Source organism: Odontesthes bonariensis, chromosome 3 (assembly GCF_027942865.1).
Source record: "Odontesthes bonariensis isolate fOdoBon6 chromosome 3, fOdoBon6.hap1, whole genome shotgun sequence".
Taxonomy (NCBI): domain Eukaryota; kingdom Metazoa; phylum Chordata; class Actinopteri; order Atheriniformes; family Atherinopsidae; genus Odontesthes; species Odontesthes bonariensis.
This window is the reverse complement of record NC_134508.1, coordinates 31,801,429-31,820,256: the sequence shown is the minus strand read 5'-3', so window position 1 is coordinate 31,820,256 and position 18,828 is coordinate 31,801,429. Positions and strand designations below refer to the sequence as shown.

Genomic DNA, 18,828 nt, shown 5'->3' with positions numbered 1-18,828 from the left:
TGTGGGGCAACCAGCGTAACCAATCAAATGTTAGGAATCAATTAATCAAATAAACAATAAGTGGTAATATTTATTTTCAACAACTTATTGATTTTTGTCTCCACATTAAATTGAATTCTGATGCCCACTGTATATGACAATGCTATGAACTTGTTCATGTACTGCAGCTCAGAAAATTAGCATGTTGAAGGCGTTCCATAAAACTGCAACACAGACCATGATTATTGTAGAGGTATCTGCAAAACTTATTCAATAATTAATTTGTATCATGTCTCATGTTTTATCCATGCATGTTTTATATTTTTACAGCATTCCCAGAGACTAGAAAGGCAATTCAGTTTTTATAATTCATTGTTTAAAGTCTGTGAGCTGAGAGAGAAAGTGTGTACCATCTTTAACTGTAACATCTTAAAACCATGATACATTCAGAGCAGCAAGGGTTTGTGTCCGTGTGTGGTTCTAATGAGGATTGTTAAGTGGCTAATGTGTTTTCTATGCTCATGTTCATCATAATTTAATTTATTCATGTATAAGGGGTCATGTATAATATTGAATAAAATATGTCACTATTTGGTGCTGTTAAGCTTTGGGGATGGAGAGATGATGAGGATCAGCAGACTGGAGGACAAAACGTGGCTGAGATGGAAAACCACAAACTAAACCATGAAAACAAAACTAAATACCAAACAGCAAAAACTGACACACACGGAACAGCCGGAATAACCGGAGGAAAATAACAGCAAGGATCTGACAAAGATGCATTACTTTGTGAATGAGTTAATGCTGTAAATAGCCAGAAAAAAAGAAAAAAAAGCATTTTCTTCATGTTTTAGGGTTCAAATCTTTTCCAACTTAGGCTTTGAATAAGCTTTAAATAAATAAAAGCTGTTGTTTTCCCCATAACTTTCAGCTACAGTCTTGGTTCGTCATAATCAAAATAAATGCACTACAAAATAAGTTTACACACAGCAGTACAGCTGACATATCACGCCATTATTAAACACAAATCATTATGTTAAACAAACAGTAATAATTATATATATCCGCTTGGCAAAACTACCTTTATCTTCCAGTGCTCGTCTTGAAAGGTATTCATCAAAGGAACTGAATGCAGAAAACTTTAAAGTTTCTTTACTTTTTTTGTTTTCTTCTCGTCTAGTGACCCAAGAAAATATGAACAAAGGGAGAAGCAGAATCGACTTCAGTAACTGAAAAGTGCAACATCCAGTCTAAAACTCCTTTATTTAATCATCTGGCTGTGCCTTTCTAATATGTCTTTGCTGGTACACTATGGAGCTGTTGATGGGCTGCCCACAGTTTCTGTTATTTTTGAATTTCTGAAATAATCTAATCCTTTTAGTGCTGAAAAGTCCTCTATTGCTGCCTGATTCTCATCTAGACCCATCAAACATAAGAAGGTCTCTTCATAGGCTTTTTCCCTCTAGGCCGCCACAGGGAAACAATTCAAATTCATATTTTAATTTTTAATTGTCATTAATGTAACATATCTCAACACATGTTTTCAAAAATGAATCAGACTGGGAAGGGGTGGGGGGAAACCTTGTGTTGGATTCTATCATCAGTTTGGATTGTGGAGAATGACTTATATTGAATAGTAGGGAACACTGAGAATGAAAGGCAAAAAAAATTAACAGCATTTGCATAGAGTAAAATAAAGAGAAAGGAAATCCCCTGAAGCATGAAAAATCTGTTAAAGAATGAGTGCATCACAGAGTTTTTAGAAAATCTCCACCATAAGCAAATATGGAAATATTCTACTTAATTCAAATGAGCCAAAGCATAGTTTTATCTTATTAATAAGGTAGAAAAGCCCTTTGTGTGTGTGAGTAAAGAAAAGGAGGGTAAAACTGATCTTCAAAGTCATTTTACAATTTGCGGAAATATCTACTAGCCATGTGTCTTAATGTGGTATATTCAAACATCTAACAGAGTTTACAACCTGTAAACAGCACAGCTTGGAGCATTTTCATTTCACGAAGAAGGAGCTGCTGCCATGTTGCCTCAGTGGGAAATGTGTTCTTCGTGTCTGTTTTCCTCTCTACCACATATGCCCTTGCAGACACTGACCAACAAACCACAGAGAGCTTGATTGCTGTTTTTTTTAATGAGGCAGTGTGAGTTACTGTTAAGAAAAAAGCTTCCAAGTATCTAAATAGCTGAGTAATGAGGCTCCCATTTGACCTTGTCACATCATCAGTCTAAATCCTATCGATGCGACCAAATCAAATTGTACAGCCGAAAGGTACTTGTTACCGCACTCACTCTCGCTCAGAACACCATCCTTTAGCACCCTCTCCCACCTTTCTTCACCCTTTCCACTCTTTCATGACTAGCTAATGAATGTAGATGGTGCTCTGGGGGATGCAGTGGTCTTATTACAGGGGGTTATGTGTGCACTCTGTAAGCTCAGCCTGCTCCAGTCAGGCAATGGTGAGAGGTCCAATTGCTTTGGCAAATCCCCCACCTCAATAAACAGAGGGGCTAAAGAGGTTTGTTTATTGGGCCCACCTTGGTTTGACCTCCGTAGCTCAGGGACAGGCTACGTGATTACAGAAGTGTCAGTGCAGTCTGTGGAGAGTCTACTTGTATTGGCTGTCCCTCAGTCTTCCAATAAATCCCATGAATAAGTGCACAATCTACAAGTGTGAGATTAAATGTAAAAAAAAGAGAGAGTACAATGTAAAATTGGAGATTAAATGGTTTATACACCATGTTTGTATTTAAACATGTGCGATTCAGTTCTCTCCTGTTGGTCCACAATGATGTAATCTCTAAAAACAAATATGTGTGAATATGCAGAATGAGCAGGCAAAGGATTCAACTTTGTTACGCAAAGCTTCGGAAAGCTGGTTTATGTTTGTATTCTAAGTAGTAGTGATGAGCCATGTTTGTTCATGTAGTGGTTGCATTCAGGTAGTGATCAGTTATTATACAAGGTGCGAAGTAAACGTGTAATTTGACTTAGGTATCTGAGCACCTGAATATTATAGAGGTACTTGATTGTTTGTTGTTATTCCAAACAGCTTGCTGCTGCTCTTGAAAGTATTTCTCAATTCACCGCCAAGGTCTTCAGTAATGGTAAACAGTGAGGCCTGGCTTGTACTCAGCATTACAGCTTAACTGTGAAGGCCAGACAAGTCCTAAACACTAAACTTTAAATATAATTTCTTGTGCATGGTCATGTTTAAACAGGAAATGGCCTGTCACATACTTCTGTCACTAAGTCTTCAAAACACAACCCTGAAGAATATTACTTGGGCTCAAGCCAGCAAGCACACACAGCTTCAACCTTCTTGGTGAAAGTTAACTTTTTATTTTGCCTGGTGACAATATTTTTTTTTATATAAAGAAAATCCCCTCGACAAAAACTTTTGTATTATATCAGCAAAAAAACTCAATTTCCTTTCTAGCCTGCATCGCTTATATATCAAATTGTACACCCTGTATTTTCATCTGCTGTATGTCTTGTGTTTATTTTCTTGAGGAAAACAGTAAGAGAACATGATTTCTACTTATTACTAGGGACAAACTAGTCAACCCGTTGAGCTGTGCAAGGATGCTTTACGCTTTCTGTTGAAGAGAGGATGAGCACATGCTTATGACCAGCCAAGCACATCTGCAGAAGTCCACACCAAATATTCCGACCATGAGGAACCTTAGTGGACAGCTAAAACCACAAAGAGGCATCAGTGCAATCAAACACCACAAGGTAGAAAAAGTAAGTAGGAAGAAGTAAGACGACTATGGAGAGCCCACCATTTGGAGAGACCATGCCAAAGTTATTTTGCTATCTGAGCAATCCAAAGCAAGAAGTTTCTGAAAAACTATCACATGGTGGCATGTGAGCCCTTATCCTTTCTATAGTCAGGACTGTGACCGTGAATGAGCTCACAGGTTAGCCTTTCTGTCAATGCTGTCTTCCCCCACGAGTGGATTTTTTTTTACTAACATTGGCTCTATCATGCCATTTAATGGATTACCAAACCTGTGCACATTAAAACTAGGTATGGACATAAAAAACAGAGCGCTTGAATGAATTCCAAGAATGAAAAACAATTAAAAGGCAGAGCAGTATGCCTGAGCAGAGAAGTATGCTCAGGAGGATGAATGCGTCCCCCATCCATGCAAAAAAGTGGTTCTGGGAGCAAATGGCTGTGATGATCACACGCTTCACCCTTCATACGTACTCTCAGCTGCTCAACCTACACTTGCTCGTCATCTGCCTGTCATCAAAAGACTGCCTAGAGAGACTCTCAAAGCAGGCACAGTGTATGATGTCTCTTCTCCTCTGATAGGCCCTTCTAAGATTTCTTTTTTCACTGAAACAACAGGTCCTTTTATTTGAAGTAAGAACAGGATTTGGTATTATTGTGTTAGTGGTACAATATATCTTAAAATCTACTTTCTTTTAGAGGTATTACAACAAACAGTCTATCAATGACTTTACTTTTAATTCCACTACTTCTACTGACATTACAACAACTACTACTAAATCTTGTATGCTGGTATTTCACCTGCTTATACAGTCACCATAAAGTGCAAATAATATTACAGTTCTTAGAATTACGCCTGACCAGTTTACAGAAGCAATTTCCCCATAATTTTCAGCTACAGTCTTGGTTCATCCATCCATCCATCCATCCATTATCTTCCGCTGGTCCGGGGATCGGGTCGCGGGGGCAGCAGCTTGAGCAAAGAGACCCAGACGTCCCTGTCCCCGGCCACTTCCTCCAGCTCTTCTTCGAGGCGTTCCCAAGCCAGCCGAGAGACATAGTCTCTCCAACGTGTCCTGGGTCTTCCCCGGGGCCTCCTCCCAGTGGGACGGGCCCGGAACACCTCACCGGGGAGGCGTCCAGGAGGCATTCTCACCAGATGCCCGAGCCACCTCATCTGACTCCTCTCGATGCGGAGGAGCAGCGGTTCTACTCCGAGCCACCTCCCGGATGACCGAGCTTCTCACCCTATCTCTAAGGGAGAGCCCAGACACCCTGCGGAGGAAACTCATTTCGGCCGCTTGTATTCGCGATCTCGTTTTTTTCGGTCACTACCCACAGCTCGTGACCATAGGTGAGGGTAGGAACATAGATTGACCGGTAAATCGAGAGCTTCGCCTTCTGGCTCAGCTCCTTCTTCACCACGACGGGCCGGTGCAGAGCCCGCATCACTGCAGACGCCGCACCGATCCGTCTGTCAATCTCCTGCTCCATTCGTCCCTCACTCGTGAACAAGACCCCGAGATACTTGAACTCCTCCACTTGGGGAAGGATCTCGTTCCCGACCCGGAGAGAGCATTCCACCCAGTCTTGGTTCGTCATAATCAAAATAAATGCACTACAAAATAAGTTTACACACAGCAGTACAGCTGACATGTCACGCCATTACTAAACACAAATCATTATGCTAAACAAACAGTAATAATTATATATATCCGCTTGGCAAAACTACCTTTATCTTCCAGTGCTCGTCTTGAAAGGTATTCATCAAAGGAATTGAATGAAGAAAACTTTAAAGTTTCTTTACTTTTTTTGTTTTCTTCTTGTCTAGTGACCCAAGAAAATATGAACAAAGGGAGAAGCAGAATCGACTTCAGTAACTGAAAAGTGCAACATCCAGTCTAAAACTCCTTTATTTAATCATCTGGCTGTGCCTTTCTAAAATGTCTTTGCTGGTACACTATGGAGCTGTTGATGGGCTGTCCAAAGTTTATGTTATAGAATAGAATAGAATAGAATAGAATAGAATAGAATAGAATAGAATAGAACTACTTTATTCATCCCAGCTGGGAAATTGTTTTGCAGTAGCAGCAATAAAAATAAAAATAAAAAAAATAAAAATAAAAATATATGTACATCAAAGAGCAACAATGCAGTTGTGCGGTTATGCAGTTATGGTATTGAGATACCATAATGACAATTAACTATTATTGTACAGAGTGATGGCATGTGGCAGTAAAGATTTCCTGTATCTGTCCCTTCGACAGCAGAGCTGAAGCAGTCTGTGTGAGAAGGTGCTCCGCTGTTATTTTTTAATGATTTTTTAATTATTTTTGAATATTTTTGAATTATTTTTGAATATTTTTGAATTTCTGAAATAATCTAATCCTTTTAGTGCTGAAAAGTCCTGCCTGATTCTCATCAGGACCCATCAAGCATAAGAAGGTCTCTTCATAGGCTTTTTCCCTCCAGGCCGCCACAGGGAAACAATTCAAATTCATATTTTAATTTTTAATTGTCATTAATGTAACATATCTCAACACATGTTTTCAAAAATGAATCAGACTGGGAAGGGGTGGGGAGAAACCTTGCAGTATATGGCCAAAACATAATTGTAAATACTACCACACTTTACTGTAACAGAATTGCAGTGGCACACAATATTTTCCAGCATAGGTAGCATTTGAATTTGAATTAAATCAAATTTCAATAATCCCAAAACATAAATGATATTGTTGCTGTGTATTTTTACGTAATAATGATAATTACTAAAAGGCTTCAATGTCACTGATCTGTTTCATGACTTTACTTTTAATGATAGCTTGAGCCTATTCCAGATGTCATTGGACTGTATTAGGTGACCAATACATTGGTAGATGAGGTGATCTGCATGTACCCCAGTAACCCTGTACATCAGGATCCCTTATTTATGAGGAAAAAAGGGCCAATAACATATTACTAAAACATATAATCTATTTAAAATGGATTCCTGCTTCCAGGCATCTCTAGAGGTGACTCTGAAAGGAAGCTATTTATTTGTAAAACCATTCAACACATTCAAAAGAGTGCCTGACATGAAATTAATTCTGCTGTTGCAACTTTCAACTTGTTTTTGCTTTGCTCTGAAGCCCACCTTGACCAGATACGTTTTATTTCTGATAATGTGAGCCGTCTCTCTGTTTCCATCCTGTCATTATCCAATCAAAGTCTTTTTACTGGTCATGTTTCTGCTTTCAGCCACACTGCGCTGACTTTCCTCCAGTGGAAAATGGCTCATTATTTCAAAGTGTAGTCACATTTTCTACCATTCTGCCCAGGGTTCAAGCCATCTTTTCATTAGGGAGAATCACTTCGAAAGGTCCTCTTCCCAGCCTGAAACACACACTCCCTTAGAGATGTGTGCACACTCGGTACACTGAGATTATGTCTTTCCACTGAACGATCATCATGTGCTAAATGCAACCTTACAAAACATCATCACCTTACTGTTTTTCACAGAAACTAGGAAAGTCCAGCTAATATGTCAGTTTCAATCTAAAAAGGCCGAGGAGTGAAATTTGGTGAGCACATGTGGCTTTTAAAAATTACTTCTGACATACTGTGAATGCTGTACCAATTTATACACAATGCAATCAAATTGAATTTGTTCTGATGTCTTTCACCACATTAGTGTGGTGATTTACTGTGTGGTTCTGAGTGACAAAAGGCTATTCAACAATATAATCATCTGAATTTTTAAATTCTGAACTTGGTTGGTAAAAATGAATTACAAAAAACATATGCAGGGCTCTCCTTCAGTAATCGTTAAATTTTATTCAACAAGGCACTATCTGTTCTGTTTTGGCTCTTACTGCTACAAATTACAATTATATATATCTCCTGCTGGTATATTTCCTAGTATGATGCTGCTGTTTTTTCCTGGAAGTAAAAATCTCTCAGTAATTTCAAAATAACATTAAAATGCCCTCAGTCATCTACTAAGGCTACTAAGACATTTTATGGACAAATAATCATAGTTAAGGAGCACATGAAAAAAATACTGTTCCAGTTGTTTTGGGAAAGATGCCCAAAACAGTACATCTGGGTGAGAACGTGTGTTTCTGTGTATTACAAAGGAAAAACAATCCCATATGAAAGAGGAAATGGTATTCAGATACTTATCCTCAAAAAAAGATCAAAAAGGAGCACATGCAGAGTACCTATGTGGCTTCGGTGTGAAGATGCACTGGTCAGTTGTCCCCAGAGAGACACCATACAGACGGTCAGCAGCAGCACCCTTCTGCACATGCTCTGTAGGTCCCTCTCCTGCATTCTGGAAGGAATAAGACACAAAAAAGCAACAGCAGTTAGCTAATTCACCAACACAAAAACACTCTTGCATTTGGAGCTTGGTCACTTGGGCTAAAGCCAACCAACTCCGAGAGCTTTGACTTGAGCGTCACAGGTGGTCAATTAGCCGAACTCCAAAAGTCACCAAAAAAAAAGAGCTTTTGGGTATTTTTGTTGCGTAGAGGATGTGGCTACACATTGGCAGGAAATGTGACTAAGTATCATCACACCAATGAGAACCTTTTCTCAAGGATGTTTTACGCCAACATTGAAAAACTGCCAACATTTCAAGTTACAATGGCCTCAGAATAATGGAGGTGTAGTAACCAGTGGATTTGTTTGAGTGCCAGTTGTAAATCTGTACAAACTGTTCAACTTTTGGGCAACACATTGGTGTATTAGTTAGTTCTGTTGCATCATAGCAAGAAGTTTCTTGTTTGTAACATTGGCAGTGTGTCTCTTTCTGTATTATATAAAGCTAGTTTCTCTTGAATCATGTTAGTTTTCAGTTTCTTCACTCCACATGCCTTTCTCTCATCACTCCCACTTCTCTTCTCATGCACTTAGTCAATACAGTGTAATACCAACCAGAGTGGGCTCTCACTCTGACAATCCAAATTGACAAGATAAACTGATTTTCACCGAGGTGTGCCAGATGACTGATTATCAGGTTGGTGTATAGGGGCTCTTTAGTTAATTCATAGTTTTAAACTAACCAAACTGTAGCTATGGCTGTGAGTGTGCATGGTTGTTCAATTCTGTGTTAGCTCTGTGATAGATGGCAGACCTATTTGGGGTCCAGCATTTTGGATGCACTCCAGCTCCCCATGACCCTCAACAGAAAAAAGAGATTAGAGAAAATAGATGGCTATCCAAATTTGGAGTATTCTGACATGCATTTCTGCACTTTTATCTGTCTTTTGACAGTGTTTGACAAAGAGAAGGATCTTGTAGTATATAAGTGTTAAAGCCATTGTTTTAAATGGCAACTATTTGGTAAATACTGTATTAAAAATCTGTACTCTTACACTTTTTTCATTGTGGTAGCCATTTTCCATATCACACTCAAATTACACTTATACAATTAATATGGGCTTTTATGTAATAGTAATCATATCCAAACTGGGGTAAATTTAAGTAAATTACAACTCTTTAATATGTACAACCCTCTTTTTCAGGGACTTTAATGTATTATGACAAATGATCCATAGACTTTTTAATGGAAAGGGGTGGAAATTCCCTGTAATATTTATTAATTGAATAGGCAGGAAAATGGTCGGAAGATGATTCCAAGTGTGTAATTTGTATTTGGAAAGTTGCTGTAACCCGAAACATGTAGTCAGTAGAGCTCCCAATGCAAGCGAAATGGGCCATCCTTAGGCTGCAAAAGCAGAACAAATCCATCAGAGAGATAGAAGGAACATTCAGAGATAAAAAGAACGCATTGGTGAGCTTGGCAACATAAAAAGGCAGAGACATCCACAGCAGACAAGATTAGTCTATGATCGCATGATCCCTTCCTTGGTAAAGAAAAAAGCCCTTCACAAAAATAACACTATAAGGAGAAAAGCCAAGGGCAGAGGACAAGAGCATAGGAGGAGGGTTCACCACTAGGTGGAAATCATTTATTAGACATGACAACAGATAGGTCAGATAAGAGTCTGCGAAAAATACATCTTAAAAACCCAGGACAGTTCTGGAACATTCTTTGGACTGATGAACCAAGATTTATCTGTACCAGAATGACAGACAAATGCATGGAATAGCTCAGATCTGACGCATTTGACAACAGTGTTCAGAAAAATGGAGCATAGTTGACTGGCTAATGCTTGACAGTACAGATATACAACTCGAGACGTACTTAACAAAATAACTAATAAGTAAAATAAAATTATGGTAAAGACACAGAATGTTCTGCAAAGACTGGGCCAATCACCTGATCTCAACATGATTGAGCTGCGTTTCACCTACTGAAGACAAATCTAAAGACAGAAAGACACACAAATAACATTGAAAGACAGCATGTTCTAGCCATTGTCATGTTAATTTGTGCAATTGTGATTTTGAGTTTCTAAAACGAGGCTGTAATTCTTAAACCTTCCTCTTCTTCTTAAGTGAATACCCACAGATTAAATTTTGAAGAATCTGCTGTTCAGTTCTGTGTTAGTTATATATCTATAGATGCAAACTGTATGTTATGTTAAACATCTAAAATGACTATCCATCCCACAACTATTTTAAGTAAATAAGTACATTAAAATGTTAAAGGGTTAATTTATTGCATGTCAATTTAATTGAACATTAGACTATGATCAAATGTTATGACAATGTTATGGTGTACTGGTTCAGTAAAGGTTCAATTTAGTTTTAGTTAGTTTTTTTTTCTTCCCTTTCTTGATCCCCCGTGTAAGTCTTTGGCCAAAAACAGTTGCAGTTACAGCAGATGCATGTGTTAATACCCTTAATGACACTTTATGATAACACTTAATGCAAAGAGCTGCTGAGATGGGTTTCCAAAATTGTCTTATTATGAAACAAAGTCTAAAAGTAAAGAGGCAAGCAGGGTAAAAACCATAGATATAACCAAAATGGATAACAGAGACGAAGGTACTAAACAAAAGAAACTGGTAAGAATATATACGTATATAAACCAAAACTAAGTCAGAATGTTCATATAAAGTCTTTGTCTTTCTTTTTCCTTTGTCAGTCCATCTGTGTACCTCACCTGTCTTGTTCCTGTGATCCACTCTTGTGTCACCAGCCCTGTTAGTCCCTTGAATTCTTGCCTGGATTTTGTTTGATTGGGACTACTGTTATTCTGCCTCAGTGTCTGCTGTTCACCTCCATAAGTTTGATTGAACTTTTTTACTCCACAGCTGCCCGCCTACTCTCGTCTATCTTCGGTTCATAGATGACGAATATTCAATGGTATGTCCTGTGTGTGGCATAGAGATCCTGGCTACATGTTTGCTGATACATTCTGTGATCATTTTAGAAAATACATACACACCGCAATTATAACAGCAATTTAGATCTGCAGACAGAGAGCAAAAAGCGTCTGTTTATGTTCTCTTCTGTCCCACTTGCTGTTATCTCGGAGGTGAGTAATGCTGTTTGTGTGGTCTGTCTTAATGCGCTCAGCTCAGTAATCTTCATGTACTTTCAGCTGACTGTTGTCCGGTAATACTCTCCATCTCCATCTGAGGGGCCCATGGAGAGTGGAACAAACAATAAGTGGCTCTTCTTACTGCCAACAGAGCTTGTCTCCCCTCTCCTGAGAAAGCAGCCGCAAATCACAGCTTTGCTTTGAACTCGGTTCCAGTGCAAGCCACTCAAATTAGTAAAATGCTTGGTTTCATGCAAAAAGATCAACTCTTGCTTATCTGGCAGAGGCTCGCATGAGATGTTTTGCTGTGAATGTCTTTGTACTGACAGCCAGAGCTGGTGAGATCTTAACACAACGCTCTAATGCTGTACAAGCTTAGACAGCTGACGCAATCACAATGTCATGAGCGAACAGACTGTAGAAAAAAAAACAGAAAAACTCAGCATCTGTAACATCACCACAAAACCACCAAGGGAGCTATTTGAAGCCAGGGGTTTAAGTTAGCACATGTTGTTGTCTGGTCAAATGCTGAAACCAGATAATCCAGATTTGGACAAAGAAGAGGAGCTTGGGTTGACCTAAGGTAAGGCAAACTAAAGGCTGCCATGAGAGGTGAATATGAGGGAGTGGTGCATGTCAGCCAAGATTATCTCTGCCAACAAATGCACATCCCTCTAAGCCTAATTCTACTGAAAATCCTTATTGTTTTGTGACATTAATCTCATGTCAAATGTGATATTAGATGTTAATGTACTCGGTTGTACAGTAAGTGGATTTCAATGTAATAACTTTCAGAAAAATGGGGCATTATCTGTAACGGTACAAGCCGAATATTGACTCTGTGCTTTGATTATTTAGGAAGATAACCAATAATTTGTGAGCGATGATGTTAGTTTCAAACATTTCATGCTGGCAGAAGACCTAACATGTTTTGTTATTTTACAATGCATATATCGCAGTTCAATTAAGCAGGATTTCACAGTTTGCAAGTATTGGACAATTGTGGGTTTAACATACTTTTACAAACTCTACTAATAATAAAATCAGCTACTTTAGGATTTCATTTTCATCAGTCCATACAAATTAAACGAAGACAAAAAATATAAAAAAAATCAAGCACTGTTGATCTGTATTGGGAGCTACTCTGACACAATTCTGTGTAGTTAATAATAATCCAACCAATGTCAAATTGTTTAATTGAATAACACCATTACAATTATGAAAATTTGTGCAAGAACTTCACAAGAACTACTTGAAACCCTTGTAGCAGGGAGTAAAGTCTCTGTAAACTCTGCTTGGCAGGTCAATTTCTGCCTCTCAAACTAGCATTTCCTTTGCAGCAGCACTCCACTTTACATTTATCCTCTTATGCAAACATGGGGATTCCATCAACCCGACAACCAGCTGGAGTCATGTTGTCAGAGCTGCAGTAATCTAACATGAAGGTAAATAAACCGCAACCTTACCAACAGAACCTTAAACATTGCTTTGACTATTAACTTTGTTATTATTACAAAGACAGGAACTTCCCAAACCCACCAACAACTGAAGAACACAGCAGACACGTGTTTCAGAGTGGGCCTGACAACAGAAAACCCTTTTATCTAATGATGAATTAAAGCTACTAGCTACCTAAAACTTTCACGAGTAATTTACACGTGAAAGTTTTATATCTAACTGTAATTTACAGTTGTTATTAAAGGGACACTATGTAATATATTAAGTCTTTTATTCGCTCAAATCAACATATTCATTCATAAATTAGTCCTCATTGGTGTAAAATGATCTGTCAAAAATCTCAATTATCCTCCTGAGTGAAGAATAACTTGTCTGTATCTAGAGCGGGCAAGCTCTATGGAGGCTGCCATGTCCTTCCGGTCTATGAAAAACAACGAAGTGCCGAGAGGGACATAAAGCACTTCGAATCGCGTTTTCCCCAACGCCAGGCCTGCAAGCGGAAATGACGTCATTTTGACGTCACGTCCGCCGAATGGCTTATTACTGGCGCTAATGGTAAATAGATTTTATCTCGTAAATTATCCCACTAATAATGCATTGATTGTTACCAAACGTCTGCCGTAGTACACATAGGCTCTTAACTCACAAAACGAGGCAGTAGAAAGTTTGTAAGTTTACCGGGAGTTTATTTAAAAGAACACTTTCCAGATAGCAACTACACACTGCTGCTAACGCTACCGCTGCGTCGACGTCACTTCCGGTAACTCCCGGAATATGACTAATTGCATTGCTTGCACACCAAAGGCTATGTCAACTTGTGTTATCTGACATGTTATCTGTCATCTGTATTTATAGTGTTATTGTATGTGTGTTATGTAATCCTTTGTACTGTGTGTCTTGATGTCTTTTTGTTAGTATGGACCTTGAGTCTGAATCTATACAGCTTCTTCAATCTTGACACATACCGCCTGCCATACTTCAAGAAGTTGCAACGCACATTTGAAAACGCGAGGCGCTAGAGAGCAAATTCATTCAACTTTGCAAAATAAAATTGCACCACTAGATGGGGGAAGAAATTACATAGTGTCCCTTTAAATAGAGTAAGATCCTGCTGTAAATTCATAGTAAATTTGTGGATTCCTCCTTTCCAAGATGTCCTGTTCATCTCCTCTGCCATTTCTCTTACGGTGTGTTGTCCTAGTCTCAAACTTTAGGCTGCCCCTGATGCTGAGGCAGGTCACAGATTATCTTGGAAGAATGGTGAGGTGGATGTGTGAGACAGAGTTGCTCAGTGTCCAGAACCATAGGAGACTAAAGATTCAAGGTACCCTTTTTGACGTGAAGGACTTCTCTCATTCAGACTAGCCTGACCTTTACTGTAGTGGAGGACTTAAGGGGTTCTAAACTGCATGAACACAGGCCTTTACCTACAGCCAAGTATTGTCAATAGGTCTCTGAGCTGAGGCAAGTGCAAGAGAAGATAAAGCTTCTTTGAGAAGGAAGGTAACATTAGTTAAAGGGAAAAAAGCACTCATTGTAAATACAAATGGTGATCATGTAGTCTGCTCTCGTGAGCTAGCAAATGAATAACAGACAAAGTCATGTCGCATGTCATTACAACATGTGTTTTACATGTTGTACATGTCATTGCATGTCATGTACTGTGAAGGGATGAGAAGCCACACCACGGGTTCCAACGGGTATGCAATATTTTGGTGTTAAGATGCCTTAACTATTTGGGGAATCATTTTAACAGTGCAAAATTACTCTGCCCAAATGTTACATATTCAAACACACCAGCTGGGACTGTAGTAGATAGTTAGATTAGATAGTCAACAATAATAGTTGACTTTGGTTTGAAAACAAAAGGTGAGATTTTTATTTTCACATTTACTGACCTTATCAACTTTTGGCATTTGGTAATTGGCATTATATAAATTAGACTAATTTGGATTAAAATGAATTTGATTTAATTTGATTATAACTTAATTATAATTAATTGGATTGAATGGGACTATATTTTTAAAGTGCCTTGAGATGACTTTGAATTGAAGATGAAATGCAGACTGTTAATAATTTGGTAAAAATGGCAGTTTCCTCACAGTTCAGCCCGATAATGAAGTCCACAGCTCAAAAACATGTTTAAGAGTGCAGTACATCTTTAACATAACTTGAAACAATGACTGCGTGTGAGTAAGGAAATGTCTGCCTCCCAGACTGAGCTGTACCTTGCTCTGACAGCATCCTTGGCATGAAAACTGGCAAGCAAAAAAATCCCAGCTCTTTTTTCCACGCCCTGCTTTCTTGTTCATAAACGGCACCACTGCTTTTTGCTCGCACACCGTTCTGCTGCCAGTAGATCCTGCACAGTACACTTCCCTTTATTGTTAACTCTGAGGATCCTTAAATAGCTCAACTTTTAAATGTGTGAGGTGGAGACAGAGAAGAGGAAAGGCAGACTGGTTTAAAGAAAGGTATATGACTGACTTGATTTTATGTTTTGTAAGATTTTTATTGCATTTCTAACTACAAAGGATTTGAAAATGTCTGTTTCTAGAAGGGCCAAGTGTTCTTTACAAATCAAAAAGAAACAGCTTAAATGGCACACTTATGTAAGAAAAATGGAGCTTATTATCAATGTATTGTTTGCTGTTTACTTAAAAATCAAAGATGAAAGGGCAGAGCATCATATACTTTAGTTGAACTGCATTGTACTGAATAAAATTACATTGGCTTTCACTGGCAGCTGCTTCATGTATCTTGAATGGATTGGAGTGACAGGGAATCAACATTAGTACGGCATCAGCTTCAGTGATGAAGACTTGTGAAATGCCTGTGAAATACAGAAATTAATAATATATCAGGCATCAGGGAGACACAACCCACAAGGCACTGTGGCAAGAAAATACACAATTTAAACATTACATGTATGTTTCAGAAAACGCAGAGTAAAGAACGAGTAAAATGATGATACCATCCACAACATCAATATCAGCTATGGACCACATGAAGTGGTAACACGATTTAAAAAAAAAAAAAAAAAGCTTGGTTTGGTTTATCTTAAAGAAAATAAATAAATATGAAGCACGCTATGAATAATTAAATGCTTTTTCTAAACCTTCTTCGGATAGAGATAACAGCAAACAGAGAAAACTGATAAATCTGCTCTGACAGCTGAACTCATGGAGTTATTACAATTTGAGAGCACAGTGCTGAAAAGGAAATTTACAGTATTTATTGTTTTAATATAGATTTTTGATTCAAGCTGTAGGTTGCCAGGTTTTATTCCAAATTTAAATCTAATCCTTCGTCTTGCTCTGCGATTGCAGTCGTAGGTCTGGTGGTGTTCAGGTGGCTTATTGGAGCTGGTTAACAAGAAAATTATTCCACCTGACTGATGTGACACTGAGACCAGGTGGCTCATCACAAAATGCCCTGAACAGGTGACACATATTTTAGGGATGGGTTTAGGCACATTTTCACATACACAAGTGAGATCAGTGTGTATGTTAAGGCCCACTCAGCTTCTCCTCTCATTAGACTGTAGGGTCCTCTCATGAATGAACTCAGTAGTTTGTTAGATAACAACACACTTAAACTCTGTCAAGCTGAGTATGTAAGATCTGAAAGTACATTTGATTAGACAAGCTGCAATATATGGAGAAGAGAATAACTTAATTAATTGACCATCAGCAAGTGTGAACACTTTATAAAAGCAGAAGTTTTGGCAGTTTGCTGGTCTGGAACATTTAGACAATGAAAGGCACACAGGCATTAGTAATGACCTTCATGAAGCAATTAGGAGGGTTTAAGGCCATTTCTGAACAATATGGAGTCCATCATTATGCAGTGACAAAGAATATTCAAAAGTAGAAAACATTAAAAAGAAGCGACCATTTTTCCTAGGAGTAGACGTCCCAGTGAATTCACCTCAAGGTCAGACTGCACAGCATTCAGGGAAATTAAAAAAAAATTAGAGCTACTTCTGACACTCTACAAGCTTCAGTTAGCATGTTAAAACATTAAAGTTCATGACAGTAGTTCACAGCAAGGACAATGTGGCTTTTTTGGGGTTGCCAAGAGAATGCCTTTTGTCTCTAAAATGAACATGGCAACAGAGCTGAGGTTTGCAAAGTTGCATCTGAACAAACCACAAGACTTCTGGGACAATGTCCTTTAACAGATGAGACCAGAGCACAGATGTTTGGCTGTAAAGCACAGCACATGTGTTGTGTTGTTATTTATCTCAGGTTGCATGTACCTAATTTTAGGATCTGCACCTCGGAAGTGGAAATTGATATTAAGCCTAATTTTCATCAGAAATGACATAGTACCCTTAATCTAAAAAGAAATCACTAAAAATACCAGTAATTTGTGTCAGGTTTTGTATTCCAACAAGAAAATTCCACTCGTTGTGAGTCTCTTAATGTATTTCACATTCTGCCCCTTTCTTAGGATTAGTCTAAGGACTGGGCCGATAGTGCCCAGGGTTTATTGAGACTACATATTATGGAAGACTTAATGTGAATTTGACTGGCCTATTAACTGCAGGCAGCGTTAATGTTACTTCAGTGTTTTACCAACCTGGGCCAGTTCAACACACGACTCATAATGAGATTAAGTCCTTGGTAAAACTGTGGATGATGTTTATATGTTACCTTGTTGTTAAATCTAAAATTGCCAGTCAAGTTTGGTGGGTGATTGTGTGAGCTTGGTGTGCCTTGTGTGGTTGTGTGAGCTCTCAGCCTAAGTACAAAAACTCTTTCCAACCATGAAATGTGTTTTAAGGGTTACTGAGTGTAATATGTGTCCAAAGTTTTGTTTGCATGATAATGTAAAACTGTAAGACTAATGTCAAAACATAGACACTGTGCAGAGGACCACAGTGAAGATGAGTCAAAGGGCTCACTTCATCCCCTAAACAGGTTACTTTGAACCGAGGTGTAAAGACATGGTTCAGGAGGGTCCTATACTACTGTTCCATTTTATTTAGACCAAAACTTATTGTCAGACATGCTGTCAACTTGTGAAAAAAGGGAATAATATGTCTCATGTAACAATGGCTTTCTAAACTCATAATAATCATAGCAAATGTACTAAACTGTTGTTTTATTGTTGTTAATTCAATCATTGTAAATATTTAAAAAAAATGTTGAGCTACTTGACAACCATTGAGGGATAAATAAAGTATTTTTCTTTTCTATTCTATTCTAAACTGCAAAAGCAGAAAACAAACAAAGTCAACAAAGTATCCATCCTTCATTGTTCAGTCTTAATTTGATTTCTCTATTAAAACACATTGTTGTGCAGGACAAATCATGACAAATTGTTTAAATTTAGGCATAGTAACTCAACAAAACAGGATTCCTTTTCTATTCCAAGCACACAGAACATGAAGTCTAGTCGACAGTGTATGTCCTGAACAAAGCCTGTTCACCCTGAGTACACCAGTTCCAAAAAGAAGCCACCACATTGACTCCACAAAATGGCTTTTCCCAAGGTACTTACATCATAAAACAAACCAAATTTCCACTTTGTAATGCTATGTCACATACAATTTCCAAACCTGTCAAAATCAAGTTTGGTTCTTAAGAGCCTCAAATGCAGAATTAACTCTGCACCTGTGCCCCCACCTTCCAGATGATTGTGCCATAAGAGTGCACTGAGTTTCTCAAGAAATGGTTTCTGACTAAATATAGTTTTCTCACAAGAAAGCTTCATTTAACCACTTAGAAACAGCAACTTGTCTTGTGTAGAGATAACCCATCATTTAAATAGATACCTTGCATGTGAATGGCAAATTTTGTGTTGCATAGCAACCACAGTGAAAGAGCACTCACTGCATCCTTTGATCCTCTGCTCTTTTTGATTCTCACAACTGCTCATTGTGAAATAAAGCCTTTTCTCTGATTACAGCCTAATGGATGGAAATAATGGACACACAAATGTATACTCAAACACACAATCTCTCACACAGCAAACAACGCCCAGGCATCTTCTGCCTTGGCGAATAAATGGGACTAATGAGACAGAGAAGTGTGTTTACAGCTGATACATGACACAAAGTTGACAAGCTCGAGGTGTCTGCAGTAGTTGGAGGGCAAATACAAACCAGAGTTGTTGTTTAAGTTAGTCATTTTTGTTTTTCTCACAACTGAATATGACACACAGTCGGTTGTGTACCAGTAGTAATGCCCCAGG

The 18,828-nt window shown here is 38.4% G+C and overlaps 1 protein-coding gene across 1 annotated transcript in view; it reads right to left on the bottom strand.

The window, feature by feature from the left end:
• tafa3a (TAFA chemokine like family member 3a) overlaps positions 1-18,828 on the bottom strand; it is a 127,191-nt gene that overhangs the window by 45,609 nt on the left and 62,754 nt on the right. The window contains exon 2 of the mRNA XM_075462220.1: positions 7,934-8,046. Coding sequence (XP_075318335.1) covers positions 7,934-8,045 — 112 coding nt within the window. The 5' untranslated portion in view covers position 8,046. The remainder of the gene's footprint in view (positions 1-7,933; positions 8,047-18,828) is intronic.